General features: G+C 50.2%; 11 protein-coding genes across 11 annotated transcripts; 7 read left to right on the top strand and 4 right to left on the bottom strand.

Annotated features, from left to right (window-relative positions):
• Window positions 1-73: 73 nt before the first annotated feature.
• On the top strand, window positions 74-1,042 carry N7479_008407 (SDR family oxidoreductase; the record flags this gene model as incomplete). The annotated part of the gene is made up of 1 exon (XM_057256101.1): window positions 74-1,042. One exon carries the CDS (start codon window positions 74-76, stop codon window positions 1,040-1,042), a length of 969 nt encoding a protein of 322 aa, XP_057109963.1.
• A 284-nt stretch (window positions 1,043-1,326) lies between these two features.
• N7479_008406 (mitochondrial processing peptidase) lies at window positions 1,327-3,070 on the top strand (the record flags this gene model as incomplete). Its single annotated transcript, XM_057256100.1, has 5 exons — window positions 1,327-1,547; window positions 1,603-1,728; window positions 1,786-1,863; window positions 1,924-2,618; window positions 2,680-3,070. Exons 1-5 carry the CDS (start codon window positions 1,398-1,400, stop codon window positions 3,068-3,070), a joined length of 1,440 nt encoding a protein of 479 aa, XP_057109962.1. The 5' UTR covers window positions 1,327-1,397.
• A 665-nt stretch (window positions 3,071-3,735) lies between these two features.
• Window positions 3,736-4,668, top strand: N7479_008405 (2EXR domain-containing protein; the record flags this gene model as incomplete). Its single annotated transcript, XM_057256099.1, has 1 exon — window positions 3,736-4,668. The coding sequence occupies one exon, from the start codon at window positions 3,736-3,738 to the stop codon at window positions 4,666-4,668; it is 933 nt and encodes a 310-aa protein (XP_057109961.1).
• An 84-nt stretch (window positions 4,669-4,752) lies between these two features.
• N7479_008404 (tRNA (cytosine-C5-)-methyltransferase) lies at window positions 4,753-7,567 on the top strand (the record flags this gene model as incomplete). Its single annotated transcript, XM_057256098.1, has 4 exons — window positions 4,753-4,776; window positions 4,844-5,034; window positions 5,116-7,218; window positions 7,282-7,567. The coding sequence occupies 4 exons, from the start codon at window positions 4,753-4,755 to the stop codon at window positions 7,565-7,567; spliced, it is 2,604 nt and encodes an 867-aa protein (XP_057109960.1).
• A 1,026-nt stretch (window positions 7,568-8,593) lies between these two features.
• N7479_008403 (glycoside hydrolase family 35 protein) lies at window positions 8,594-11,966 on the top strand (the record flags this gene model as incomplete). Its single annotated transcript, XM_057256097.1, has 7 exons — window positions 8,594-8,728; window positions 8,786-8,862; window positions 8,927-9,229; window positions 9,291-9,672; window positions 9,725-9,859; window positions 9,912-10,584; window positions 10,639-11,966. The coding sequence occupies 7 exons, from the start codon at window positions 8,594-8,596 to the stop codon at window positions 11,964-11,966; spliced, it is 3,033 nt and encodes a 1,010-aa protein (XP_057109959.1).
• Window positions 11,967-12,498: 532 nt separating this feature from the next.
• On the top strand, window positions 12,499-13,155 carry N7479_008402 (uncharacterized protein; the record flags this gene model as incomplete). Its single annotated transcript, XM_057256096.1, has 1 exon — window positions 12,499-13,155. The coding sequence occupies one exon, from the start codon at window positions 12,499-12,501 to the stop codon at window positions 13,153-13,155; it is 657 nt and encodes a 218-aa protein (XP_057109958.1).
• A 1,375-nt stretch (window positions 13,156-14,530) lies between these two features.
• Window positions 14,531-14,956, bottom strand: N7479_008401 (uncharacterized protein; the record flags this gene model as incomplete). Its single annotated transcript, XM_057256095.1, has 2 exons — window positions 14,531-14,869; window positions 14,939-14,956. The coding sequence occupies 2 exons, from the start codon at window positions 14,954-14,956 to the stop codon at window positions 14,531-14,533; spliced, it is 357 nt and encodes a 118-aa protein (XP_057109957.1).
• A 986-nt stretch (window positions 14,957-15,942) lies between these two features.
• On the bottom strand, window positions 15,943-16,857 carry N7479_008400 (DNA-directed RNA polymerase core subunit RPB5; the record flags this gene model as incomplete). The annotated part of the gene is made up of 3 exons (XM_057256094.1): window positions 15,943-16,468; window positions 16,592-16,674; window positions 16,762-16,857. 3 exons carry the CDS (start codon window positions 16,855-16,857, stop codon window positions 15,943-15,945), a joined length of 705 nt encoding a protein of 234 aa, XP_057109956.1.
• A 301-nt stretch (window positions 16,858-17,158) lies between these two features.
• On the top strand, window positions 17,159-18,874 carry bfr1 (putative nuclear segregation protein (Bfr1); the record flags this gene model as incomplete). Its single annotated transcript, XM_057256093.1, has 3 exons — window positions 17,159-17,269; window positions 17,435-18,601; window positions 18,659-18,874. The coding sequence occupies 3 exons, from the start codon at window positions 17,159-17,161 to the stop codon at window positions 18,872-18,874; spliced, it is 1,494 nt and encodes a 497-aa protein (XP_057109955.1).
• Window positions 18,875-19,612: 738 nt separating this feature from the next.
• N7479_008398 (putative integral membrane protein Pth11-like) lies at window positions 19,613-21,326 on the bottom strand (the record flags this gene model as incomplete). The annotated part of the gene is made up of 2 exons (XM_057256092.1): window positions 19,613-20,879; window positions 20,956-21,326. 2 exons carry the CDS (start codon window positions 21,324-21,326, stop codon window positions 19,613-19,615), a joined length of 1,638 nt encoding a protein of 545 aa, XP_057109954.1.
• Window positions 21,327-22,192: 866 nt separating this feature from the next.
• On the bottom strand, window positions 22,193-23,613 carry N7479_008397 (histidinol-phosphate transaminase; the record flags this gene model as incomplete). The annotated part of the gene is made up of 3 exons (XM_057256091.1): window positions 22,193-23,243; window positions 23,309-23,479; window positions 23,534-23,613. The coding sequence occupies 3 exons, from the start codon at window positions 23,611-23,613 to the stop codon at window positions 22,193-22,195; spliced, it is 1,302 nt and encodes a 433-aa protein (XP_057109953.1).
• Between the last annotated feature and the right edge of the window lie 361 nt (window positions 23,614-23,974).

Here is a 23,974-nt window from a genome sequence, read left to right as displayed (position 1 = left end):
CCTTCTTGCCAACCACCAGACTGATTTACATCAATTGATTGAATTGCATAAACTACGTTGTCACATACCTGTCATGTCGATTCTCATTACTGGGGCGGGGGGTTATGTCGGCCAGGAACTGGCGGCTTCCCTCCTCGAAAGCACACCAGCCACGACGACCGTCACAATCACTGATATCGTTGAGCCCGAGACCCCAGAGTCAGCTGCACAGCACGCAGGCCGCCTCAACCGTGTCAAGGCGGACCTAACCTCCACTAAAGAGGTTGACGAACTGATCAGCGCATCTAATCCCTACGAGACTGTCTACATCCTCCACGGCATCATGTCTGGCGGCTCCGAGGCCAACTTCGAGTTGGGCATCCGGGTCAACCTCGACGCAACACGATACATTCTGGATCGGCTCCGCGCGACCATGCCCGGAGCGAAGGTGGTCTTCACATCATCACTGGCAGTTTACGGCCCTGCACCACCAGGATTCGTTATCGACGAGACAAACTTCCCACCCATGCCATCTTCCTCATATGGCTCGCAGAAACTCATTATTGAGACACTGCTGAACGACTACTCGCGGCGCGGATTCCTGGATGGCCGGTGCGTGCGTCTGCCCACAGTGACAGTGAGAGCTGGTAAGCCCACCCAGGCTGCCAGTAGCTTCGCTAGTGATATCATCCGTGAGCCCTTCCACGGTAAGAAGGCTATTCTACCTGTGGCTAGGGAAACGGAGATGTGGATTTGCTCGCCGCACACTGTTATTAAGAACTTGATTCATGCGCGCGACGTGCCCAAAGAGGCATTCGGAGAGTCAAGATCTGTTAATCTCCCTGGGTTGAAGGTCAGTATTCAGCAGATGTTGGATGCTTTGTTGGAAGTTGGTGGTAAGGAACGTCGGGCTCTCGTGGAGGAGAAGTATGATGCTGCTACTGACAAGATTGTGCAATCATGGACTCCTCGATTTGATACTGCTCGCGCTTTCAAGTTGGGCTTTTCAGCGGATGTTTCGATGGAGGAGAACATTAAACAATTTGCAAGCCGATTTGTATGAGATAGAGTATGTAGCCAATCAATAGGCACGAAATTGGATGACCGAAATTGAATGATCGGAAAACAAGGAGTATCGGGAGACCTCAGCATCAAGCGAATCGTATTTTGACATCGCAAACATCGATATAGACAATATATAGGCCCATTTAGACGGTATTTTATTCCACGTCACGAATTAAAGCAGAGTAAGGAAGTATTCGGGATGTCAAGGGCGGTTTGGAAAAGCGGGTTATGTAATTGGCTGAGCTGGGCGAACAATTTCAGACTTCGGAACCTCAACCTCAGGGTGTCTCCATCAGCTCTTTTCTCCATCTCTCCCCCTTCCCCCCCCCCTCAACCTATAAAAGTCGTTCTCAATGGCTTCTCGGCGCCTCGCTTTCAACCTAAACCAGGCTCTCCGCACTCGTGCGGCCCTGAAGTCCATCCAGCCCGTGAAGCGTGGCTTTGCGTCGCCGGTTGCGTTGCCGTCCACCACCCAGTCCACCACCCTCTCCAACGGATTCACGGTACGACCAAGCAACTCATCTCAATGACATCGCAATTTAGCTAATTCACTTCTAGATCGCCACTGATCACTCGCCATGGGCCCAAACCTCGACGGTCGGCGTGTGGATCGATGCCGGTAGCCGGGCAGAGACTGACAAGACCAACGGAACTGCACACTTCCTTGAGCACCTTGCCTTCAAGGTTCGACCGCACAACCCCCCAAACTACGAAGCGCCTTTATCTGATAAAAATGACTAGGGCACCAACAAGCGCTCCCAGCACCAATTGGAGCTTGAAATCGAGAACATGGGCGCTCACCTTAACGCCTACACTTCGGTACGGCCCGGGAAACCACCCATCAACGTCTACCAAACCAAATGCTGATCGCGACTACAGAGGGAGAACACTGTCTACTACGCTAAGGCCTTTAACAATGATGTCCCCAAGGCCGTCGACATCCTCGCCGATATTCTTCAGAACTCCAAGCTCGAGGCTGGTGCCATTGAGCGTGAGCGTGATGTGATCCTGCGCGAGCAGGAGGAGGTTGACAAGCAGCTCGAGGAGGTTGTCTTCGACCACCTTCACGCCACTGCTTACCAGGGCCAGCCCCTTGGCCGCACCATCCTCGGTCCCAAGGAGAACATCCAGACCATCACCCGGGACAACCTGACCGACTACATCAAGACCAACTACACTGCTGACCGCATGGTCCTGGTCGGTGCTGGTGGCATTCCTCACGAGCAGCTCGTTAGACTCGCTGAGGAGCACTTCGGTGGCCTCCCCAGCAAGGCCCCTACCTCCGCTGCCCTGGCCCTCACTGCCGAGCAGAAGCGCATCCCCGAGTTCATCGGCTCTGAGGTTCGTCTCCGCGACGACACCATCCCCTCCGCTCACATCGCTCTCGCTGTCGAGGGTGTTAGCTGGAAGGATGATGACTACTTCACCGCTCTGGTCACCCAGGCCATTATCGGTAACTGGGACCGTGCCATGGGCCAGTCACCCTTCCTCGGCAGCAAGCTCAGCTCCACCGTCAGCCACCACAACCTCGCCAACAGCTTCATGAGCTTCTCCACCAGCTACAGCGACACAGGGTAAGTTCTTTATTGTTAATAATTTATGTGTTTAATCGAAAATAAGCTGACTTGATATCAGTCTCTGGGGTATCTACCTTGTCAGCGAGAACCTTACTCAGCTCGATGACTTGATCCACTTCACTCTCCGCGAGTGGTCTCGTCTGTGCAACAACGTCACCTCCGCCGAGGTCGAGCGTGCCAAGGCCCAGCTTAAGGCTTCCATCCTCTTGTCTCTCGATGGCACCACCGCTGTCGCTGAGGATATCGGCCGCCAGATCATCACCACTGGCCGCCGCCTGACCGCTGAGGATATTGAGCGTACTGTCAGCCAGATCACCGAGAAGGATGTCATGGACTTTGCTACCCGCAAATTGTGGGATCAGGACCTCGCCATGAGCGCTGTCGGCAGCATTGAGGGTATCCTTGACTACCAGCGTATCCGCGCAGACATGTCCCGCATGATCTCTTAAGTTGTCCTAGAGTATGATCGCGTTGTGAAGATAGCTGCTGAATGCTCCAGGAAATCTGGGTTTTTGGCGGCTTTGATTTGAATGTACTATCAATCATTGCCTTGGGCTGTTAGATCCCAAATTCGTGTGTGAAATAGCAATTAATGGTTTGCCATAGTAGACTATATAGTTTGCTGCCTTGCAGCAGACATACCAATTATCTCCTTTGTTTGTTCTATTTCCTCCCGTGCACTGTGAGGTTATTTTTTTTTTAGCGTATTGCCATCGCCGTTGCCATCATACTTGCCTTCCGAGGTCTGCTGCCTGGTGTGCTTCTCATCACCATCTTCCAAAGTTACATACCCTTGTGTTTTCTCACATAAAACCCCAATTCTTCACACAAACCCCCGAAACCTTGTGTTTCCTCCATCTCACACAGTTCTTTGGATTGGTCGTTCGTCGTTCGCTTACAAACTTCAAAACCTTCCAAGGTTAGGTACGTGCCTAGGTATCTATCTATGTAGGTACTTGAATTGACGATTGACATTATTTAGACTTCGCTCAGTTTTTAACCTGTTGTATGTGGCCTCAATCTTTTCATTTGCTGATCATTTTATATCACTGCTTTTCATCACTGCTTTCTTACAACTGACATTGGGCTTTTTAGTGACCGAGCTTCTCTGATCATGGCGCACCCCGCGCAATTCTTCACCCTGCCAGCCGAGCTGCGTCTGATGATTTGGGAGTTTGCACTTCCAGCTCGAGTTGTTGAGATTGGAGAACCGTGCGACCCAGACATCATACCAGAGGAAGACCTCAGGCAAGCATGGATCCTCAACAGAAAGTATCCAGTCATTGCTCATGTCTGCTGGGAATCCCGCCAGGTTGCTTTGGCCAAATTCAAGCTCCCTAAAGGTGTCAGTCTTGCGCCGGATTGCGTAACAGACATTCGATGGTGGTGGAATTCCACCGACACCATTCACTTCAATGCTCCCGAAATGAAGTTCGCCCGACAAAGATGTAGACTGGAAGATGACTTGCTCAGATTGGTCAGAGTTCCTATTCTGAGGAAAAAGGTCTCAATCAGTGCGGACGTTGTCCACCCTTTTCTGCGTTTCCGTAATAGGTGTGACATCTCAAAGTCCTTGGTATGGGATGTACTTTCCTCAGTGAATACATGGATGGTATCCCTACATACCGTTTGTATTCGAGCCACCAACGAGCAGGCTCGGGAGCTGGGCCTCTTCGGCAACGGTGAGGAGCCAGCACAGTTGATCGACCCATTCGACAAGGCAGCTATCCAGCGGTTCAGACAGCTCTGGGGCAACACAAAACAAGAGGTATCTTCAGTCAAGTTCTTTGAAACAATTGACACCAAAAGATTCACCTTTCGAGTCGAGAGGTGGCTCGCGGAGATGTCAGCGGAGTACATCGATTACAAATGGACCAATCCACCATTCCTTACCCCAGGACCGCAGGACGTAATTGCATCACTTCGTCGGTACCCAAATCAAAGACATCACCCTGATACCAAACAATATCTCGTTGGGTTTCCCACTCTGGACCTGAGGATCATGTTTCGACTCTGCCCGCCTACGGTCGAGCATGTGATTACATAACCATCCCGCATCTGATCGGGGAGATTTTTTGAAGGCAATTTTGTTTGAAGTACACTTTCTTATAACTTTTATCACATCACAACAATGGGAAAACGTGGCGGCAAAAAGGTAAATTTATCTTTCATGTATGCCATATGAGGTGATTGTTGTACTAACCGTGTCTCCTTCTTTCTAGGGTGGTAGAGGTCGCGGCGGTGGCGGCGCAGGCCGTACGCGCTCTCAATGGCAAGATATCACCAGAGAGAACGAGAAGTTCGAACGCTACTACAATGAACCCGAGTTCATTCCTGAGGAGGAGAAGGAAATTTTCTGGGCTACTATGCGCAAGGATCTTCCCAACAGTTTCCGTTTCACTGGTTCTCGAGGGTAAGTTGCAATTGGGCCTTTTTTGCGATTCGCGCCTCGGGAGAGTTCAAATAATATTGACTGTCACATGACTTTTATTAGACATGCATTGGCTGTTCAGCAACGTCTTAAGGACCACCACATTCCCGAAATCACTTCTATCAAATACGAGGACGAATTCGTCGAGCCCCCGCGCCCAGTTTCGTGGTACCCAGATCAGCTCGCTTGGTCCATGACCACTCCTAAGAACGTCATCCGCCGATTCGCGCCTTTTGCCTCATTCCAGAAGTTCCTTGTCGCTGAGACCGATGTCGGAAACATCAGTCGCCAGGAGGTTGTCAGCATGATTCCTCCTCTTCTCATCGACGCTAGACCTGGAATGACTGTGTTGGATATGTGCGCTGCACCGGGCAGCAAGTCTGCGCAGCTCATGGAGCTGCTTCATGCTGGTGAAGAAGATGCCATTGTGCAAGTCACTGAACAGATCAAGAACGGCACTGCTGGACCCGAACCCCTCGGCCCCGAAGGACTGAACGATGACGGCCGAAGCACCGGCCTGTTGATTGCTAACGATGCGGACTACAAGCGCGCCCACATGCTTATTCACCAGATGAAGCGCTTGAGCTCGCCCAACCTGATCGTTACCAACCACGATGCCACAATGTTCCCCTCCATCAAGCTGCCTCCTCTGCCTACTACCGATGGCAGCAAACCCCAGAACAGATACTTGAAGTTCGACCGCATTCTGGCAGACGTTCCTTGCTCTGGTGATGGTACCGCGCGCAAGAACGTCGGTGTCTGGAAGGACTGGACTCCTGGCAATGCTTTGGGACTTTTCAGCACACAGTCTCGAATCCTGGTTCGCGCTCTACAAATGCTGAAGGTCGGCGGACGGGTCGTCTACTCAACCTGCAGTCTGAACCCTGTGGAGAATGAGGCTGTCGTTGCCTCCGCAATTGAACGCTGCGGTGGCGCTGCTAACGTTAAGATCATCGATTGCAGTCAGGAGTTGCCCGGTCTCAAGAGAGCTTCCGGTCTGCGAAACTGGAAAGTTATGGACCGAGAGGGACGCATGTGGAACAACTGGCAGGAGGTTGAGGAGCACCGAGACCAAGAGGGCATCAACGGTCTTGCCAGACTTGCAGAGGGCATGTTTGCCCCAACAGGGGAGGCCGCCGACCTGCCGCTTGACCGATGCATGCGTGTTTACCCTCACCAACAAGATACTGGAGGTTTCTTCATTACAGTGCTTGAGAAGACCTCTGAAATCAAGGCCAAACCGGAGAGCAGCAACGTTATCCCCAAGGCTTCCGTTGCAGCTCTCGCCGCGGAGCTTGATTCTAAGAATAATGAGGTGGATGGAAAGCCTCTGGAGAAGCTCCAGACGCTGGATGAATTGGTCACTCCCGACCAATCGGCTGAGGCGGAGCTCGCAAAGAATGCTACTGTTGCTGAGTCCACCCATCAACTTCCGTACTCTGCTACTCTTGATGCATCAACCACTGTCTCTGTCCCCAAGCGGGATGCAGATGATCTCGAAGAGCAAGTTCCTGCTAAGAGAACTAAACTCGACGATGGTAGTGAGGTCCTTGTCGGTGACCGGCCCGTCCACATCCCGGCGTCTGCAGTGGGAACTGGCATTGAAACGCCTGGTGACAGCACACCTGCTACCTCCGCACCTACTACACAGCCTTTCAAGAAGAAGGGTCCCCGTCAAGAGGAGCCGTTCAAGTATCTTGATCCCAATCACGAGGAGCTTCTCCCCATCTATGAATTCTACAAGTTGTCGGAACGATTCCCCCGTGACCGCTTCATGGTCCGTAATGCCGAAGGTGTCCCAACCCGCACAGTTTACTATACCAGCGCCTTGGGACGCGACATTCTCACCTGCAATGAAGGCCAAGGCATGAAGTTCGTCCACTGCGGCGTGAAGATGTTCGTTAAGCAGGATGCACAGCGTGAGAACGTTTGCAGATGGCGCGTTCAAACCGATGGCCTGAAAATCATCGAGCCTTGGCTGGGCCCTGAACGGTCCGTCATCCTGACTAAGAGGGATACTCTGCGTCGTCTCCTTGTGGAGATGTTCCCCAAGATCAATGATGATGGCTGGAAGTCTCTGGGCGAGATTGGCGAGCAAGTGAAGGATATCCCCATGGGGTGCAGTATCCTGCGCGTTCAGGCGAACGGCGGAGATGATGGTCTTCCGTAAGTTCCCCCCTCTTCATATTCCATCGAGCGATATTTGAATTTTACTAACGTAATACACAGTGAGGCCATGGTTCTGCCATTGTGGCGATCTCTCCATTCTCTGAACCTTATGCTTCCCAAGGAAGAGCGCCGCGCCATGTTGCTGCGTATTTTCAATGACTCCACCCCTCTGGTTAACACCACACAGAAGCATGGTACCAAGACGGAGCCGACTGCTGAGGCGGAGGAAGTTGCACTGATGGAAGAGAATGCGGAGCTTGGACAGGAAGCGCAAGACCATGTGGATGAACGTGAGACATACACCAAGGATGGCGATGAGGAGGATCGCTTCAACACCACTGTGTAAATGCTCCCATTACGGAGATCTATGCAGTATCAAAAAGCCAATATCATGACTTGTGTACTATTTTAGGCCCCACCTGTAATTTTCATCAGAGAGTACAACATTTGAAAGTACTTTGTACAAAATATCCGGGGAAACATCGGTAGGACTTTCATATTGCAATGCACCTCCGTAGACCTACGTGTCCCGGCTAAATTCAAGATCCCCACAACTTCCCCGCAGGAAAATTGCTTGCTCTTAGTTCCGAGTTGATAAAACGGTTTAATTAAAATGGCTCCAGTAATATATGGCACCTGCGGACCGTCCCACTGAACCGGATAAAGGGGTATCTTGTTTTGACAATTTGTATAGTTCTATAGATCTGATATAGCCGACGAACATCTATGCACACAATACTCCAAAGAAAAAGATCATATTAGGCAAAATCTCCTCCCATCTGATATGTGGAAAAAATAAGCCCCGTAAGGTAAGGATCTTCGGGCCGGGGATCGCGTGAGGCTGGGGATACAGAGAGTACATAGTACAGAGTAAGGGCTCGAGGCCACGACCAGCCCCGGGGGGCGTTTGGGTGAATAACTTTGAAATATACTTATCATCTCTTATAGATAAAATGTTTGTCATCTATTGAAGATTTCAATTACACATTTAAAAACCAGTGTACTTTCTTATTTTGTTTGAATCAGATTTCTCCTAATATCCCCCCACAATCCTCTCAGTATAGCCGCAAATATACATAGTGGACCTCCTCCCATATTCAATGCGGAGTATCCGGGGCACCCCCCTCAATCTGGAGAATGACGAACGGCCTCGCTTGAAAAACGGGGTCATTGTTACAGTAGTACAGCATTGCATGTTGTTGCATTGATCCGTGTCAATAATGATGTACCCAGTCTCCATGTCTCCTGTCTCCATACTATATGAATGGCGCAACCCCTGCATTACAGGGAAATTGGACTTGAATCAAAGTGCTTTTTCTCCTTTCTGTCCGTAGCACCCCGCTTCACCCCTGTGTGAACTGTAGAGACAGCCATGAAGCTCTTGTCCTCTTGGGCCATTGCCTATCTGGCAGCCCAGGCTGCTGGTGCTGCCATTAGCCATTCGTTGAATGGCTTTACTATCACCGAGCATCCCGATCCAGCTAAGCGGGAATTGCTCCAGAAACATGTATGTTGATTTTGGTTCCTGGATTTGGATGGCTGTGTTGACGGGCGTGTTGTATAGATCACTTGGGACGACAAGTCTCTCTTTGTCAATGGCGAGAGGATCATGATCTTCAGTGGTGAGATTCACCCATATCGGTAAGTTTAAAGACACCAATTAGCTTCTTCCAAATGATAATTGTGCTAATAAAGATCCCTGTAGTCTACCTGTTCCATCGTTATGGATTGATGTGCTCCAAAAAGTCAAGGCTTTGGGATTTAATTGCGTTTCTTTCTATATTGATTGGGCTCTGCTGGAAGGTAAGCCAGGTCATTATACTGCCGAGGGAGTCTTCGCTCTGGAGCCATTCTTCGAGGCTGCCAAAGAGGCCGGCATTTATCTTCTGGCCCGCCCTGGTCCGTACGTCAATGCTGAGGTATCGGGTGGTGGTTTCCCGGGATGGCTTCAGCGCGTGAATGGAACTCTGCGATCCAGCGATGAAGACTACCTGAAGTCAACGGACAAGTACGTGACTCTGCTAAGACATAATATTGGAAGCACAATGAATACTGACATGTTTAATCAGCTATATTGCCAATGTTGCCGCGACCATAGCCAAGGGTCAAATCACCAATGGAGGACCTGTCATTCTTTACCAGCCCGAGAACGAGTACAGTGGTGGTTGCTGTGGATATGACGATTTCCCAGACGGAGCTTATATGCAATACGTGGAGGACCAGGCTCACAATGCTGGAATTGTCGTGCCTTTTATTAGCAACGATGCCTGGGGTGGCGGCCACAATGCTCCTGGAACTGGCGAGGGTGAAGTGGATATCTACGGCCACGATAGCTACCCTCTCGGCTTTGACTGCGCGAACCCTTCTACCTGGCCAGAGGGTAATCTGCCCACAGATTTCTATAAGACACACATGGAGCAGAGTCCTTCTACCCCATACTCTCTGGTTGAGGTAAGTTATATGGACATATGCCCTGTGGACTATTAAGCTAACTGGAGTATAGTTCCAAGCTGGTGCCTTTGACCCCTGGGGAGGTGTTGGGTTCGCCAAGTGTGCTGCCCTCCTGAACCACGAGTTCGAGAGAGTGTTTTACAAGAACAGTCTCGGCTTCCGAGTTGCATTCTTCAACCTGTACATGGTATGTTCCAACAATCCCGTCATACTCACCAATTCTAATATTTCATTCGTAGACCTTTGGTGGTACCAACTGGGGTAACCTGGGCCACCCCGGTGGATACACATCCTATGACTATGGTGCCCCGATTACTGAATCTCGCAACGTCACCCGCGAGAAGTACAGCGAGCTGAAGCTGATTGGCAACTTTGCTAAAGTGTCACCGGCCTACCTTCTAACAACACCGGGAGAGTTGACTACTTCCAAGTACACCACCTCACCTGATCTGGCCGTGACTCCCCTGCTCGGAGGCAATGACACCGCTTCTTCCTTCTTCATTGTCCGACACTCCGACTACTCGAGCCAAGCCTCTGTTGACTATAAGCTCAAGGTTACTACTAGCGCCGGCGATTTGACTATTCCCCAGCTTGGCGGAAGCCTTACTCTCAGCGGCCGTGATTCCAAGGTTCATGTCGTTGACTATGATGTGGCGGGCACCAACATCCTGTACTCCTCCGCTGAGGTGTTCACCTGGACAACGTCTGGTAAATCCAAAATTCTTGTGCTGTACGGCGGCCCCGGCGAGCACCACGAGTTGGCTGTCTCTTCCAAGTCGAAGGCATCGGTTATTGAAGGGTCATCGTCAAGCATCACCACTAAGCAGGTGGGCAAGACCGTTGTTATCGGTTGGGACGTCTCCACCACTCGCCGTATCGTGCAACTTGGTGATCTGCAGATTGTTCTTCTGGGTAAGTGCTGTCTCAAATACCGCCCTGCTTTATCGTAACTGACTAAACTACTAGATCGGAACTCTGCCTACAACTACTGGGTCCCTCAGCTTCCAGCCAAGGGAGAAAGCCCTGGCTATAGCACCCAAAAGGCCGCCGCCGAGTCTCTGATCATCAAGGCCGGCTACCTCGTGCGGACTGCTTATGTGAAGGGCAATGACCTTCATATCACTGCTGATTTCAATGCCACCACCCCGATTGAGGTGCTTGGCGCCCCATCCAAAGCCAAGAACCTGGTTATCAACGGCAAGAAAGCAAATTTCAAGGTCGACAAGAACGGAATCTGGTCCAGCAGCGTCACTTACACAGCACCGAAGGTTCAGCTTCCCACTCTAAAGACTCTGAAGTGGAAGTCTATTGATTCTCTTCCCGAGCTCCAAAGCTCATACGATGACTCCAAATGGGTTTCCGCAGACCAGGCCACCCAAAATAGCATGAATCCACTCAGGACCCCAACCTCGCTGTACGCCTCTGACTATGGCTTCCACACCGGATACCTCATCTACCGGGGTCACTTCGTCGCAACTGGCAACGAGAAGACTTTCTTCGTGCAGACTCAAGGTGGCACCGCATTCGGCAGCTCCGTATGGTTGAACGAGAATCACATAGGATCATGGGCCGGAGAATCCGTCGACAACAACCACAACGGAACCTACGCGCTACCAACTCTGAAGAAGGGCAAGTCGTACGTGCTCACCGTCGTGCTGGACAACATGGGCCTAGACGAAAATTGGGTCATCGGCGTAGACGAGATGAAGTACCCCCGCGGTATTCTGAACTACGAACTGTCCGGCCGCTCTGCGAGTGACATTACCTGGAAGCTGACCGGCAACCTGGGCGGCGAGGATTACCTGGACATCGCACGCGGCCCGCTCAATGAGGGTGGTCTCTACGCCGAGCGCCAGGGCTTCCACCAGCCCAAGCCGCCGACCGAGAGCTGGAAATCTGGCAGCCCATTCGACGGTCTGTCGGCGCCTGGAATCAAGTTCTACAGTGCAAGCTTCGATCTGAATGTGGAGAAGGGATGGGATGTTCCTATGTACTTTGACTTCGGGAACAGCACTTCCTCGCCCGCGGCTTACCGTGCTCAGCTCTATGTCAACGGATTCCAGTATGGAAAGTATGTGAACAACATTGGTCCCCAGACCAGCTTCCCTGTTCCCGAGGGTATTCTCAACTACCGGGGTACCAACTATTTGGCTTTGAGTCTGTGGGTGCTTGAGCCGAATGGTGCTAAGCTGGAGAGCTTTGACATGATCCATACTACTCCTGTTCTGACTGCTCTAGATGAGGTCAAGTCAGTTGAGCAGCCGCAGTATAAGAAGCGCAAGGGAGCTTATTAGGCGTTCAGTCGCAAGTAAATAAATAGTTCGGAGGAGGATATACAATACAAAGAGAATTAGTCCAAGACAATCAAAATGATATTGTAATGTTAACTTGAATATATTATTTCTACTCCGTAATATCACCTTAGCCTAAATAGATCAGACTGTTGTTCAAACTGTCCGAAACATCAAAAAGTAGGGTTTCCAAGGTCATCTCCACTTCTCCGCAGATCCCAGCCCCCCCCCCCCCCAACCTCCTCTTATCTTCTGTGTTTGTTTTGACATTTACGGACTATTTGCATCTTTCTTATTTCCTCGCACTTTTCAATTGATTCTTTTCGATATTTTTCAACATTGTGCTCCATATTTCCAACCAAATCCACACCTCTGACACCGCATATGCCACCAAACCCCACAAGCGCATATTAGCTCGGAAGCTGACCTCAAACCATTCATTCGCTGGGATTAAGATACTTAAACAGTCGCACAGTCATCTCGACGTCTACCCACCCTCACAACCACAAATCCAACAATTAGACAACCAGACACCATGTCGACCCACCCTCTCGAAGGCCTGGACCTAGGTCCAACCAAGCCCAGCCTGAACATAGGAGACTTAGACCCAAACCTCCTGCACACGGACACCTCCCTCCAAAAACGCTACACAACAATCTCAATCCCGTCAACTTACGGCCGAATAAACTCAAGCCCCGCTGCCGGCACGGTGGTGGGCATCATACTCGGCAGTGTAGCAGGCTTCGTACTGCTAATGTACATACTCTTCCTGGCCGTGAACCCAGGAGGCATCGCGCGGGGCGGGGTGGCAGCGCCAACCTCATCATCGATCTCAATGTCGATGTCGATGTCGATGGACGACGAAGAGATCGTGGAGGTGCGCAGTCGACGCGGATCAGCGGTTGGACGGCGACGACGCGACGTCATCGAGGTCGAGGAGGAGAGAGAGAATTACCGTGATAGTTACCGGCGTCAGCCGTCGTCGAGGCATGATCTCGTCGTTGTCGAGGAATCTTTGGCTACTTCTACGACTGGGGATGCGGACGCGGATGTTATTGAGGTCGAGGAGGAGGAGTCTACTGTGCCGTCTGATGTTTCGCCGCGTCCGCCGCGGAGATCGAGGAGGGGTGGGGTCAGGCATGTTGACCCCCTTGCTTATGGTGGAGGTAGTGATTACAGTAGTCATCGGTGATTTGGGAGATGTTTGTTTTGAGGATTGGGATGCGATACCCTTATGTGTTATGTGTTAATGTATTATGATTTATTCTCTTTAATGTTATTGATGATGCTACTTGTTCTATTCCGTGTATATTCAGGCTATCCTGTACATAACAGGAAAGAGCCCTGGACGTACTTTCCCTAGTATCAGCAAAACAATGTAGCTAGTCACTTCAATATTATCTCCCGTAATCTCACTTCATTCTCTACCCAGCTCAGCTCAGCTCATCTCGTTAACAAAGACTGATTTTCAACTTAAGGACAAAGTTGGCTTCGACTAAGCCTTGGAAGATCCTTCCCTTTGCTCGCAGATGCATTTGTCCATCCTGTCTACCTCATTATTCAATCAGACTCCAAGGTTGGTGGACTGGATTACGCTATCCGTTTTGCATTCCTTTCTTCTAATTGTCATTTGTTCTTGGCTCGTTCAATTCAAAAGCAAGTCTGCAGTTGAGTCTTATTACCTCTAATCTAACGTATGATAGTCGTTATTCGGTCCATACTGTCGCCGACATGAACAAGACCAAGTAAAGGCCAAAGCCCTCTGATTCCTCGCCTCAAATCAATCTCATCTTGTCTCTGTACTCAACATGGAGAAGACTAGAGCCGAGAGAAAAAGCCGCAAACACCTACAAGGGATAGAACTAGTTCTTTCATGGGTATCGAGACGACTGGCTCGGACGCAGGGCATATGGAATCTGGAATGGAATACAGAAAAGCAGGAGCACATTAGAGCTAGGCAAGTGAAGAAGACTTCATTTAGGAAGATATGCTAACAGATTCCTATACAGAGATCTAGTCACAAGGTTGTAAGCATGGATGAGTATGCTTCTGTGTTATTGAAATGGACATATATCTCCCTTCAAGCTGTATCACCTCAGTCTATCTGTAAAACTTCTTCCTAGATTAACTTCGGACTGTACTGTATGTAGAGCGACTGAAAAGTATGAATTAGGTCGAAAAAAATAAAGCTCGAGGGAGAATAAACAAAAAGTAGGGTAAAAAAAAATAAAAGTGTAATACAATTGAGGCCAGAATCTCAGGACTCAAGAACGCCGTGTCTTGTTTTGCGCCAGACGTAAGTAATAGAAGCCAAGGATATATACCAGGGAAGCCAAAAAAAATAAAAATTCACACCTTGAGACAATTTCCCAACCCAGGATTCACCAATCAGCAAATCCCGAGTCAAAAGCCAATCCCAGGAAACGCCAGTCTCATATCTCTCGATATTTTTCTCAAGAGTGTAGTGTATGCATGGCATAGCGATTCAACAAGGCGGACCAACACCAGCCAGAAACCCAAACATCAGTAACGTAGTCGCGTATCAGAAACCAAGACCACAAGTAGGCCTAGAACAAGATATCCAAACAGCAACAACATGCCATGGCAGCCATGATACCTGCGCAGAGGCCACCACCGGCGGAGTTCCCGCGGTCATTGGCATAATAGCCCTGTTGCTGTTGAGGGGGGTAGCCCTGCTGCTGGGGTGGGTAATACATGGGCTGGCCCTGGGGATAATAGCCCTGTTGCTGTGGCTGGCCATAGCCTTGCTGGGGTGGGTAGTAGCCCTGCTGTTGGGGCTGGCCGCCGCCGTAGTAGTCATTTGCAGCGCCGGGGCTTTGGTTTTGCGGTGGGTAGTAAGCGCCGGCGTCGTGGGCCTGGGCGGGGTAGGAGGGTGGTGGGCTTGTCTGGAAGAAATTAGTATTAAGAATTTGCATTTCAGGATTGTTTGCGATTGATTGCTTTTGGGAACTTACGGGCTTGTTGTAAGACATGGTGGGATTTGAAGGTGGAGTTCCCGGGAGAGTTGTCAGACTTAGTGCTGATTTGGGGAGATTGCGCTTCAAATGTGGGTGTGGGGGCTGGTTCTCTGTCTGATGGGTTTGGTAGGAACTCGAGGCCCGCGAACAATAAGGAGAGAGAGAGGATAGAGGATAGAAATGAAAAGGAAGCGCCGGGATCGAGCAAGTGTTGCAGTGGCGCAGTTCCGGGATTAGTCAACCATTTTCCAGGGTTTTCCACGTTCCAAGGCTTTATACTTACGCGGCCTCATTTTAGTAGATCTACAAGAATAGTGAAATTGAGATATATTTTTTTCTATTTGCTTTTCTCCCTTGGTGTTTTAGCTAGGAGGATTGAGATAACTGGTTACAAATAGGTAGGTATGTAGGTATAGTATATGGAATCAGTGGCCTATATGCCTCTATAGATATAAGCAGACACTAGTCATGATCTACGACTTCCTACTCAACCAGCTCGACTCGAAATGACAGCCATTCATAGATTGGTTCATCTAGCTAGACATACAAAGACACGGCCATTATGTAAAATCATAGGCAAACCCCCCATCGCAACCCCCAAAGCAGGAGAAACTTTGCACCTATACGCCATGCTGCCCATAATACAAGGGGGGAACCAAAACTTTTTTTGTGTTTGTTGAATGTGAGTCCATGAGTAAAAAAAATAACTCCCAAGTGTCCACTTCTGTCTGACATCAGCTGCTTTTTCTCAACTACCAATTAGGTATTTCCTGTAGAACTGCGTAGTCTGGAAAGGGGCCATATCAGAGACAGTGAAGTGGACCTGATGCGATTCGAATTTGCAGATCAAGGTTCAAAGGAACCGAATTTTGACTCTTTGGGTTTGCAAAACCTTCAAATGAGAGAAAAGGAAAGGAAAAAAAAGAAGAGAAAGATCTAGCGTCGGCCCACGAAGAGCCGATATCAATCTTCCTGTTCCATTTCCAGCATTGTTTTGCAGCTTAAATGACCCAGCGGTAACTGGCATAGCGACCCGCAGTCTCAGACTTGCGAATAATCTTGACGACCTGACCCCGGCGCAAACCAAGATAGCGTGCGACAGGATCGGAGATCTGTATGCGGGGTAGCTGAGACTCCTTCAGACGATAGCGCTCGAGGAGCTTGGCCTTCTCTTCTGGGCTAAGCAGGACATGCTTGGGGACAAGCTCGTGGCGGGTGATGTTGACAAGCAGATCCTGTTCCTGGAAGTGTTCGCAGATGCGGCCGGGGACGCCAGAAAGCAGGCGCACAGCAGAGGGCGAGATCGGTGTCTGCGTGATGAAGATACCAGTGTGGAAGTTGTTCTCATCGACAAGGTGGTTGAAGGCGCGCACCTGCTTGGTTCCGACACCCGAGGAGTCTGGGCAGAAGTCGACGTAAATTGTACCGCAATCTGGCTGGGGGTTTGGGTTTGCTTTGCTGGGCAGTGCTGTGTATTTCAATTTCATGGTTTCGGTGGGGCGGGCTTGGATTTTCATCTTGGTGCGACTGTTGTTGCGAAACAGTTTGTTAGTGATATGTTCTTCTTCAATGATGTGTGTCGGCATTGTTTAGCTCAAGTTTTCACCATCACAAGACAATGGGAACAGTGGACATAAGGGTTTAGCATACTCAGGGTAGCCCAGAGGGTCAGCATATTTTGCGCGAAAGTCTTCTAGCGGGAGTACCAGCTCGTTATCAGAAACTTCGTAGCCCTGGTGTGTCGCCGATGGTTAGCCTTGGGTAAATAGGCATTATGGGAGAGACACCGAGAAGTCAGGGACTCGATCTGAAGTGCTTACCCGGTCAGCGAGCAGTTCATAGACTGTTCTAAAGGTGCGCCAGAGCCGAGTCATCTCGCGCTCGGCCTCCATGGAGTGTGCTGAATCTCCGTCCATAATGGAGTGAGAAGTCAATGACTAGGATAGAAAAGGAAATAAAAGGTTAGCCTGTCAAGAGAGCAAAAAGAAAAACGGGTAGAAAGAGCTCCGGTGGTGGAGAGATAAAGGTGAAGTCGAAAAATCGGCGGAACTTTCTGCCAGCGACTGTTAAGCGGAGAAACCGACCGAACCATTTTAATTATCTCAAGTTTCCCCTTTTCAGTTTCCCTTTGGTCTCATTGGGCTATTTAATCCTTTCAGGACCATCAGAAGGCAATCTTCCCTTCTCTGTCTCTCTTTCTACATTCAATTCGTCGCAATGGCTGCCACTGATGCGGAGCGGGTTAAGCCCACCAAGCCCGATGAGGCCGCCTACAAGGCCAGTCTCGCTGAGGCTGAGAAGGAGCACACTGCTGCCCAGGAGAAATTGGTATGGAAGCCTTTTTTTTTTGTTTTTTTGGAGATCGTCACTTGAGCTCTCATTTGACTCTGTGTCCCGAGGATGATACTCGACCCACTCTGATTGTTGATTGTCCTCGTGTTCACTATTTACTTGCATACATGTCCTCGGGCCGATGACTGATATGCGCAACAGAACCAAATCAAGGCCAAATTGGATAACGCCAAACCTAACAACCAGGATTCGCCCACCGTTAAGAGGCAGCAAGAGCTGCGCGCCGAACTCTCGTCCATTCGCCAAACGCAGTCCGGCTTTAAGTCCAGCCGGTCCTCCACCCAGGAGAAGATTAACGCCTTGGATGCCAACCTCAAGGCCCGCATTACCGAGCAGAACGCCTCTCGCGGACGCCTGTCATTCAAGAGCGTCGAGGAGATTGACAAGGAGATCGCCCGCCTCGAGAAGTCGGTCGACACTGGCACCCTCCGCCTGGTTGATGAGCGCAAGGCTCTCACTGAGGTCTCTAACTTGCGCAAGCAGCGCAAGAGCTTCGCCAGCTTGGATGAGGCTCAGAAGGGCATCAACGACATCAAGACACAGATCTCCGAATTGCGCAAGACCCTCGACAACCCCGAGGCCAAGGCGCTGAGCGACAAGTACGCCGAGATCCAGAAGGAGCTCGATACCATCAAGGCCGAGCAGGATGGCGTCTTCAAGAACTTGAACGCTTTGCGCGATGAGCGCACCAAGCTGCGCAACGAGCAGCAGGAAAAGTACACTGCCATCCGCACTATCAAGGATACCTACTTCAAGGCCCGTCGTGCCCACAAGGAGTATGAGGATGAGATGTACCGTGTGCGCCGCGAGCGTATGAAGGCCGAGCAGGATGCCTTTATGCGCGAGAAGCGCAAGAAGGCCGCTGATAAGAAGCTGGAGGAGGCCTCGCAGCTTGCCTATGCCGACGAGATCCTGACTGCACAGGGTCTGATCCGTCACTTTGATCCCGCCTTTGACTTCTCCACTCTTGGTCTGAACGAGAAGAAGGATGAGGGCAGCAATTTCCGTGCCGGAGTTGGCCGCACTGTCGAAGCCGCCGAGATCAAGGGAATGAAGATTGTGCGCAAGAACGACGAGGAGGACTACTTCACCGGTTCCGGTGGCAAGAAGGGCAAGAAGGGTGGCAAGAAGGGCGGTGCTGCCGGTGCTGAGAGCACCAAGTTCAATTTGAACGTTGGTATCATTGAGGACTTCGCCAATGTCAAGATCGACCCCCCTATGAACCAGGCGGATGTCCCTGCCGCTGTGGAGAAGCTGGCTGCCAAGATCATCGAGTGGAAGAAGAACCAGGCCAGCAAGACCGAAGAGGTAAAATTTATCCTTTCCAAGCTTATTTGATGTAATCAGTTGCTAATTACCCCGCAGAACATTAAAAAGGCCCAGGAAGAGATTGACCGTCTCGAAAAGGAGGAAGTTAAGGCCTCTGCCCCTCAGGCCAACGGCCGGGCTACCGACGCTGCCAAGAAGCCTGCCAAAGCGAACGGCACTCCTTCGGCGGAGGCTGAACTGGCTCAGGAGCAGGATGCCGTGGCTGATGTTGAGGAAGAGCTCAAGGCGGCCGCGATCGAGGATAAGGCATAGATTCAAGGAGGAGGTTATCCGTACATGCAACTTATACATGAAGTCTAGCGTTTGTCTAGCATTCTCTTTGCGTCTTTTTTTTTTGTCGTTTGGTTCTTGCATATGCATTATAGTATTTAAGATTCATAAATGGACATCTGGTTGTTTCAAAATTCATATAATCGAGGCCTTTTTACTTCCTACATCCTCGAATCCTTTTCCAACCTCTTTTCCAACCTCTTTTCTAACCTCTTTTTTTTTCAGCACAGTTCAACACATCCATGGATACTCTGCAAACCCGCCCCCACCTCCCCCCCCAGAAAGCCCAGTCATACTCAATTGATTGATACGATATTGAATTAGTTTCCAAACGGTTGTATTTCTTACTATTTTGTTGTAAATATATGTAAAGAGTATGTAGCATATAGGGATACATTATTAGCAAGGCTCCAAAGAGAAAGAGTGCCAGTCATGTCCGAGCCGTTGGAAGTGTCCAAGGGGTCTCATGGGGTAATACCTCGAACGCCAACGCTAATAATCGCATGAGGGGGAATAGAACAGGGAGCAAGAAACAGTAAATAGGGAAGAAAGTACAGGGTGATACGAGATATGTAGTCCCGACAACCAAAACGAGAGACTCCAGCCAAATATTCCAGATACAGGAGACAACAAGTCTCAGCCCAAAAGTGTCTAATCAAGAAGAAAAAGGTAGAAGTAAAACAGCCGTTACATCATGTCACATCACATCGCATCAAGTGGTTAATGATCATGTCGCGATAATAACCCACCAACATCATGAAGCTCAATATTAGCATCGAGCGTTAAATCCGACGAACTAGGACAACGAGCCATCTCAAGCCCAAATTCGGGATTACCAAAGGCCGCCGCGGGAAACGGCAGGTCCGCAGGACCAGAAAGCGGCAGTCTCGGTACATATGTAGAGCGTGGACCAAAAATGCCCAAATCTTCCAAAAATGTCCTACCCCCGCCACTTCTGCGACGCTGTCCGGCCTCCGCTGGTGACGAGCAAGTCTGGGCGCGCACATGACCAGGCCCAGTCTCCGGTAGTCCTCTTGTCAACAAACCGCCGACATCCGAGAACGACACCCGACGTGGATTTTCTGATAGTGGCGAGATCTCGCGCGGGGAGTGATTTGTACGCAGGTATTCGCGCGGCGAGACTTTGGGCTCGAGACTGTCTGTTGTCGAGGCGTGGTCGGTGTCTCCTGAGCGACGGGTTGTTGCAAACGACCACGTTGGATCGAGAGTTCCGGTTCGTGCGACTGTTAGTGGGACGTGAGCTGGTGGGGCGATAGGTGCTGGTCTGGGTTGACGTGATCCGTCTGATGTGCCGGGGATGGAGTATAAATCTGGATCTAGACGGATGCATAGACCAGTTGCGAGTTCCGAGTCTGAGCCCCATTGGTTTTGCATGACTGTGTTTCTGCGGACGTAGGATTTGTCCATGCTTTCTGAGACGGAGGCTGAGCCTTCGGTGCGTTTGTATTTTAGTTTCTTGACACCGCGGTCTCTAACGAAGGAGCCTATGACGAGGACGTTTGAGACTGCTGTTGCGGCGAGGATTTCGAGGGAGGCGAGGAGGGAGCGGTATTGTTGGGAGCCTTTGTGATCGATTACGGAGGGGACACGGTAGGAGGTTATGGCGACCAATATCAGGGATAGACAGAAGAGGAGTGATAGGGCGAGTTTGCGCTTCAGAGGCATTTGGGCCATGAGGATTATGGGCACTGGGATGGCGACGAGTAAGACGTCGGTTATCACGTCGCAGGATCCCATTGTTATTAAGTTGACGTAGCCAGTGCGGCATATTGGGCCTGGGTCTGGCGTGACCTGCCAGTAGTGGTTGAAGGGTTGGCATTCGGCTAGGGTTGCGATAACCACGGCTACTAGGGTCGAGAAGAGGAAGATGGAAATGAAGCGGAGGAAGAAAGTTGTTGATCGGCGCCAGGTAAGCCCTGTGACTCGCTTTAAGAATTCGCAGACGGTCACCTTGGCTGTCCAGATGCTATATTTGTTTTTCTTTTGTGAGTCACTTTGGCCTAGCACATCCGAGGTGTAGATAAGGGTGTATTTCGTCTTACAAGATGGCGTAGAATATACGCGCCGCTAGGACCAGCTTACTGCCCAGCTCTCTATTTGATATCTCCCGGTCTGTCAAGCCTGCGGTGGTGGTATTGTTGGTCCCCAAGATAAGAACGAAATGCACGAGGACCATGCGAATCATCAGGGGAATGACGCTGATCATCATGACCTTGTCCTCGACGAAAAAACGTTCCACACGAACATAGCGACCAAATAGGCGTATGATGATGATAGCCAACGAGAATATAGTAGCCCACCAGCTCATCATAAGTGTCGGATTGATCTGGTTTCTGGTCTGGGCGGCTGGCGGGCTGTCGGGATAAATGCCACGCGTAACCAGCGATATGGCCATGGAGGCCATAGAGGCCATGCTTAAGGAACAACAGCAGACAGTCTCGCAGAAAGCGAATCTTTAAGTGCTCTTTACATTGCTCCTCACACACGTGCCAACTTGAGAAGTGTGGGGTGTTTTTTTTAGGAACGATGGGGCGAACTGCGGAGACTAAAATGATGCTCTGGGCGATCCTGAGATCTAAGGGATGTAATAAGTCGGGAGATATAGGGGGGAATTAATAGTTTCAACTGGAAAAATAACCTTGGAAGAGGGGAAAGATATTCAAGCACAAGATTACCTAGATAAGCCCACACAGCCACTGAAATTCAACTGGCTAATCTAGGAAATTCATATCACACATTTGGTATTTTTTAAGCATCTTACCTTCTCAGATCTTTGCGGTGAGCGCGTAATACGTCTAACAAAGGAAAACGGTCACACGTCCACAATAGCTTTCATATGTTGTCATTGTCCGTGTTAACCAGATTACCTTTTTAGGAACGGGAACGGTCTTGGCTATACCTATGTCTCCTTGATGTCTTTGGGGAGATTGTTAATAGGTAGGCACTTAGGGTTACATATCCATAGATGTAGTATATTTTAATGTGTTTAATGTGTTTAATATAACACGATGTATACGTTGTATACTCGGTGTACACGTGGACGATTACTTATAAGATAAAGCCATAAAGGCTGTACTACGTTGCATCCTCTATAAACACATGGACACATCTATAAAAAAAAAAAAAGACCAAAAGACAATAATTCCGATAAGCGGGTTAGGAGCACAATACATCTATATTCCCTTCTATCACACTATTTTCAGCCCCCAAAAAAAACAAAATGTGACAATGTTATCTCCCTAAACCTTATGATCCCCTAGATAATTAATCGCGCAACCTTCATCCAACCACAGCTGCCGCCGTATCCTCCCGCCTCTCCTCATCCCGAAGAGACTTAATTCCAGCCCCTGCGCGCAGTCCGCCCAACACATTCCGTAACTCCTGAAGGAATTTGGTAACTTCCGCCTCGGTTCCGACAGTGATACGGAGGCAGCCCTCACATCCAAGCTCTTTGCCACGGAAACGGACGACCACACCACGCTTCTCCGCCATAGCCTCGTAAGCAGCAAGAGCGGTCACGTTACTTGGCCGGCCCTCGGCGTCCAAAATCTCCACGAGCAAGAAATTCGCGTCGCTGCCGCCAAGGAACTGACCCACACCGGGGATCGCTGGTAGTTCACTGAGCAAACGCTCACGTTGCGCGATGATCTGCGAGCGGAAGCTGTGCATCACTGCCATATTTGGCGCTGTGAGTGCTGCGGAGGCAAGCGCGCTCGTTGGGCTGGAAATGTTATAAGGGGCTTTGAGGCTGTTGAGGAGACGGGCGACCTCCACGCTGGCGTAGGCCACACCGAGGCGGATACCAGCCAGACCGAATGCCTTGCTGAGTGTCTGCATGACAACTAGGTTGGGCCATTCGGTCACCCACTCCGCCAGACTGGAGCCTTCGGGCGCAAAGTCGATGTACGCCTCGTCGACCACTACGATACCGTTCCATGTCGGGTGTTCGAGCACCTTGCGGATGTCCTCTTTGCGGATCAAATTCGCGGTCGGGTTGCCTGGCGAGCAAATATAGGCCAGCTTGATAGATGGGTCGGCTGATAGAGCCTCGTTGACTTTATTGGGTTGTAGGTGGAATCCGTTTGTAGCATCCAGTGGTACCTTGACGATCTCGACGTCGTTTACCTGCGCGCTGACGCTGTACATTCCGTAGGTCGGGGGACATGTGAGGATCTTGTCTTTTCCGGGGACGCAGAAGCAGCGCAGTAGCGCGTCAATGGCTTCGTCTGAGCCGACGCCGCAGAACATGTGCTCGGGGAGGAGGGTCTTCGGGGTGTGGTGGTGGGTATTTCGAAGGTTGCAGAAGAGCTGCTTCAATTCAATCTGGTGACTAGGAGACGAATTGTTAGTCAAATTGGTCTTTTTGATAAGATGCGACAGCAGAATTCCACTCACGGATCGGGGTAGCGATTCAGGCCGAGAAAGTCAATCTCTGGCTTGGAGGCTCCTGTGGCATTGCCAGTCTGAGAGGATTGCACTGCTCCCTCACTGTTCAGGGCAAGACCAGGACCGAAGGCATTCTCGTTGGCGTCGAGGAGGACGTTCGTCCCATCATCTTTGTAGTCACTGACTCATTAGCTCGCCGGTACCGGTGCAGGTAATTGGGGAAGGGCGGCGTACTCTCTGGCGCATCGGTAGGGCTGCAATGCCAGGATATTAGGACGGGCGCATGTGGCCAAATTAAAGGGAGATGGAGCCATTGTGGTGAGGAATGTGAGATGTTGGGGGAGAGTTGGTGGGGGGTGGGGGATTTTATCGGAACTCTTATGAGTCAAATGCCGATCTATAATACATTCTGTACAACATACTACACATTATTAGATTCTACATTTAGACACCATATTATAAGCGTGTTAGCGAGCGTAGTACGGTAAATCCATTATCTACGAGGCTTGAATAAATATTATCTCTCTGATTTGACTACCGAGTTCATCGCCATGATCACACATAATGTGTCCAATAAAGCTATTATAGTTCTCTATCTTGAGCCAAACGAAGCACATTTTGGACAGGCTCTGAAGCAAGAAGCAAGTATCTATCCCTGAGCGCATCAAAATATAA

This window comes from Penicillium vulpinum (genome assembly GCF_028829585.1).
Source record: "Penicillium vulpinum strain IBT 29486 chromosome Unknown utg000003l_segment0_segment0, whole genome shotgun sequence".
In the NCBI taxonomy this organism is placed as follows: Eukaryota; Fungi; Ascomycota; class Eurotiomycetes; order Eurotiales; family Aspergillaceae; genus Penicillium; species Penicillium vulpinum.
The sequence above is the reverse complement of the archived record's forward strand: the minus strand, read 5'-3'. Positions and strand labels throughout refer to the sequence as shown.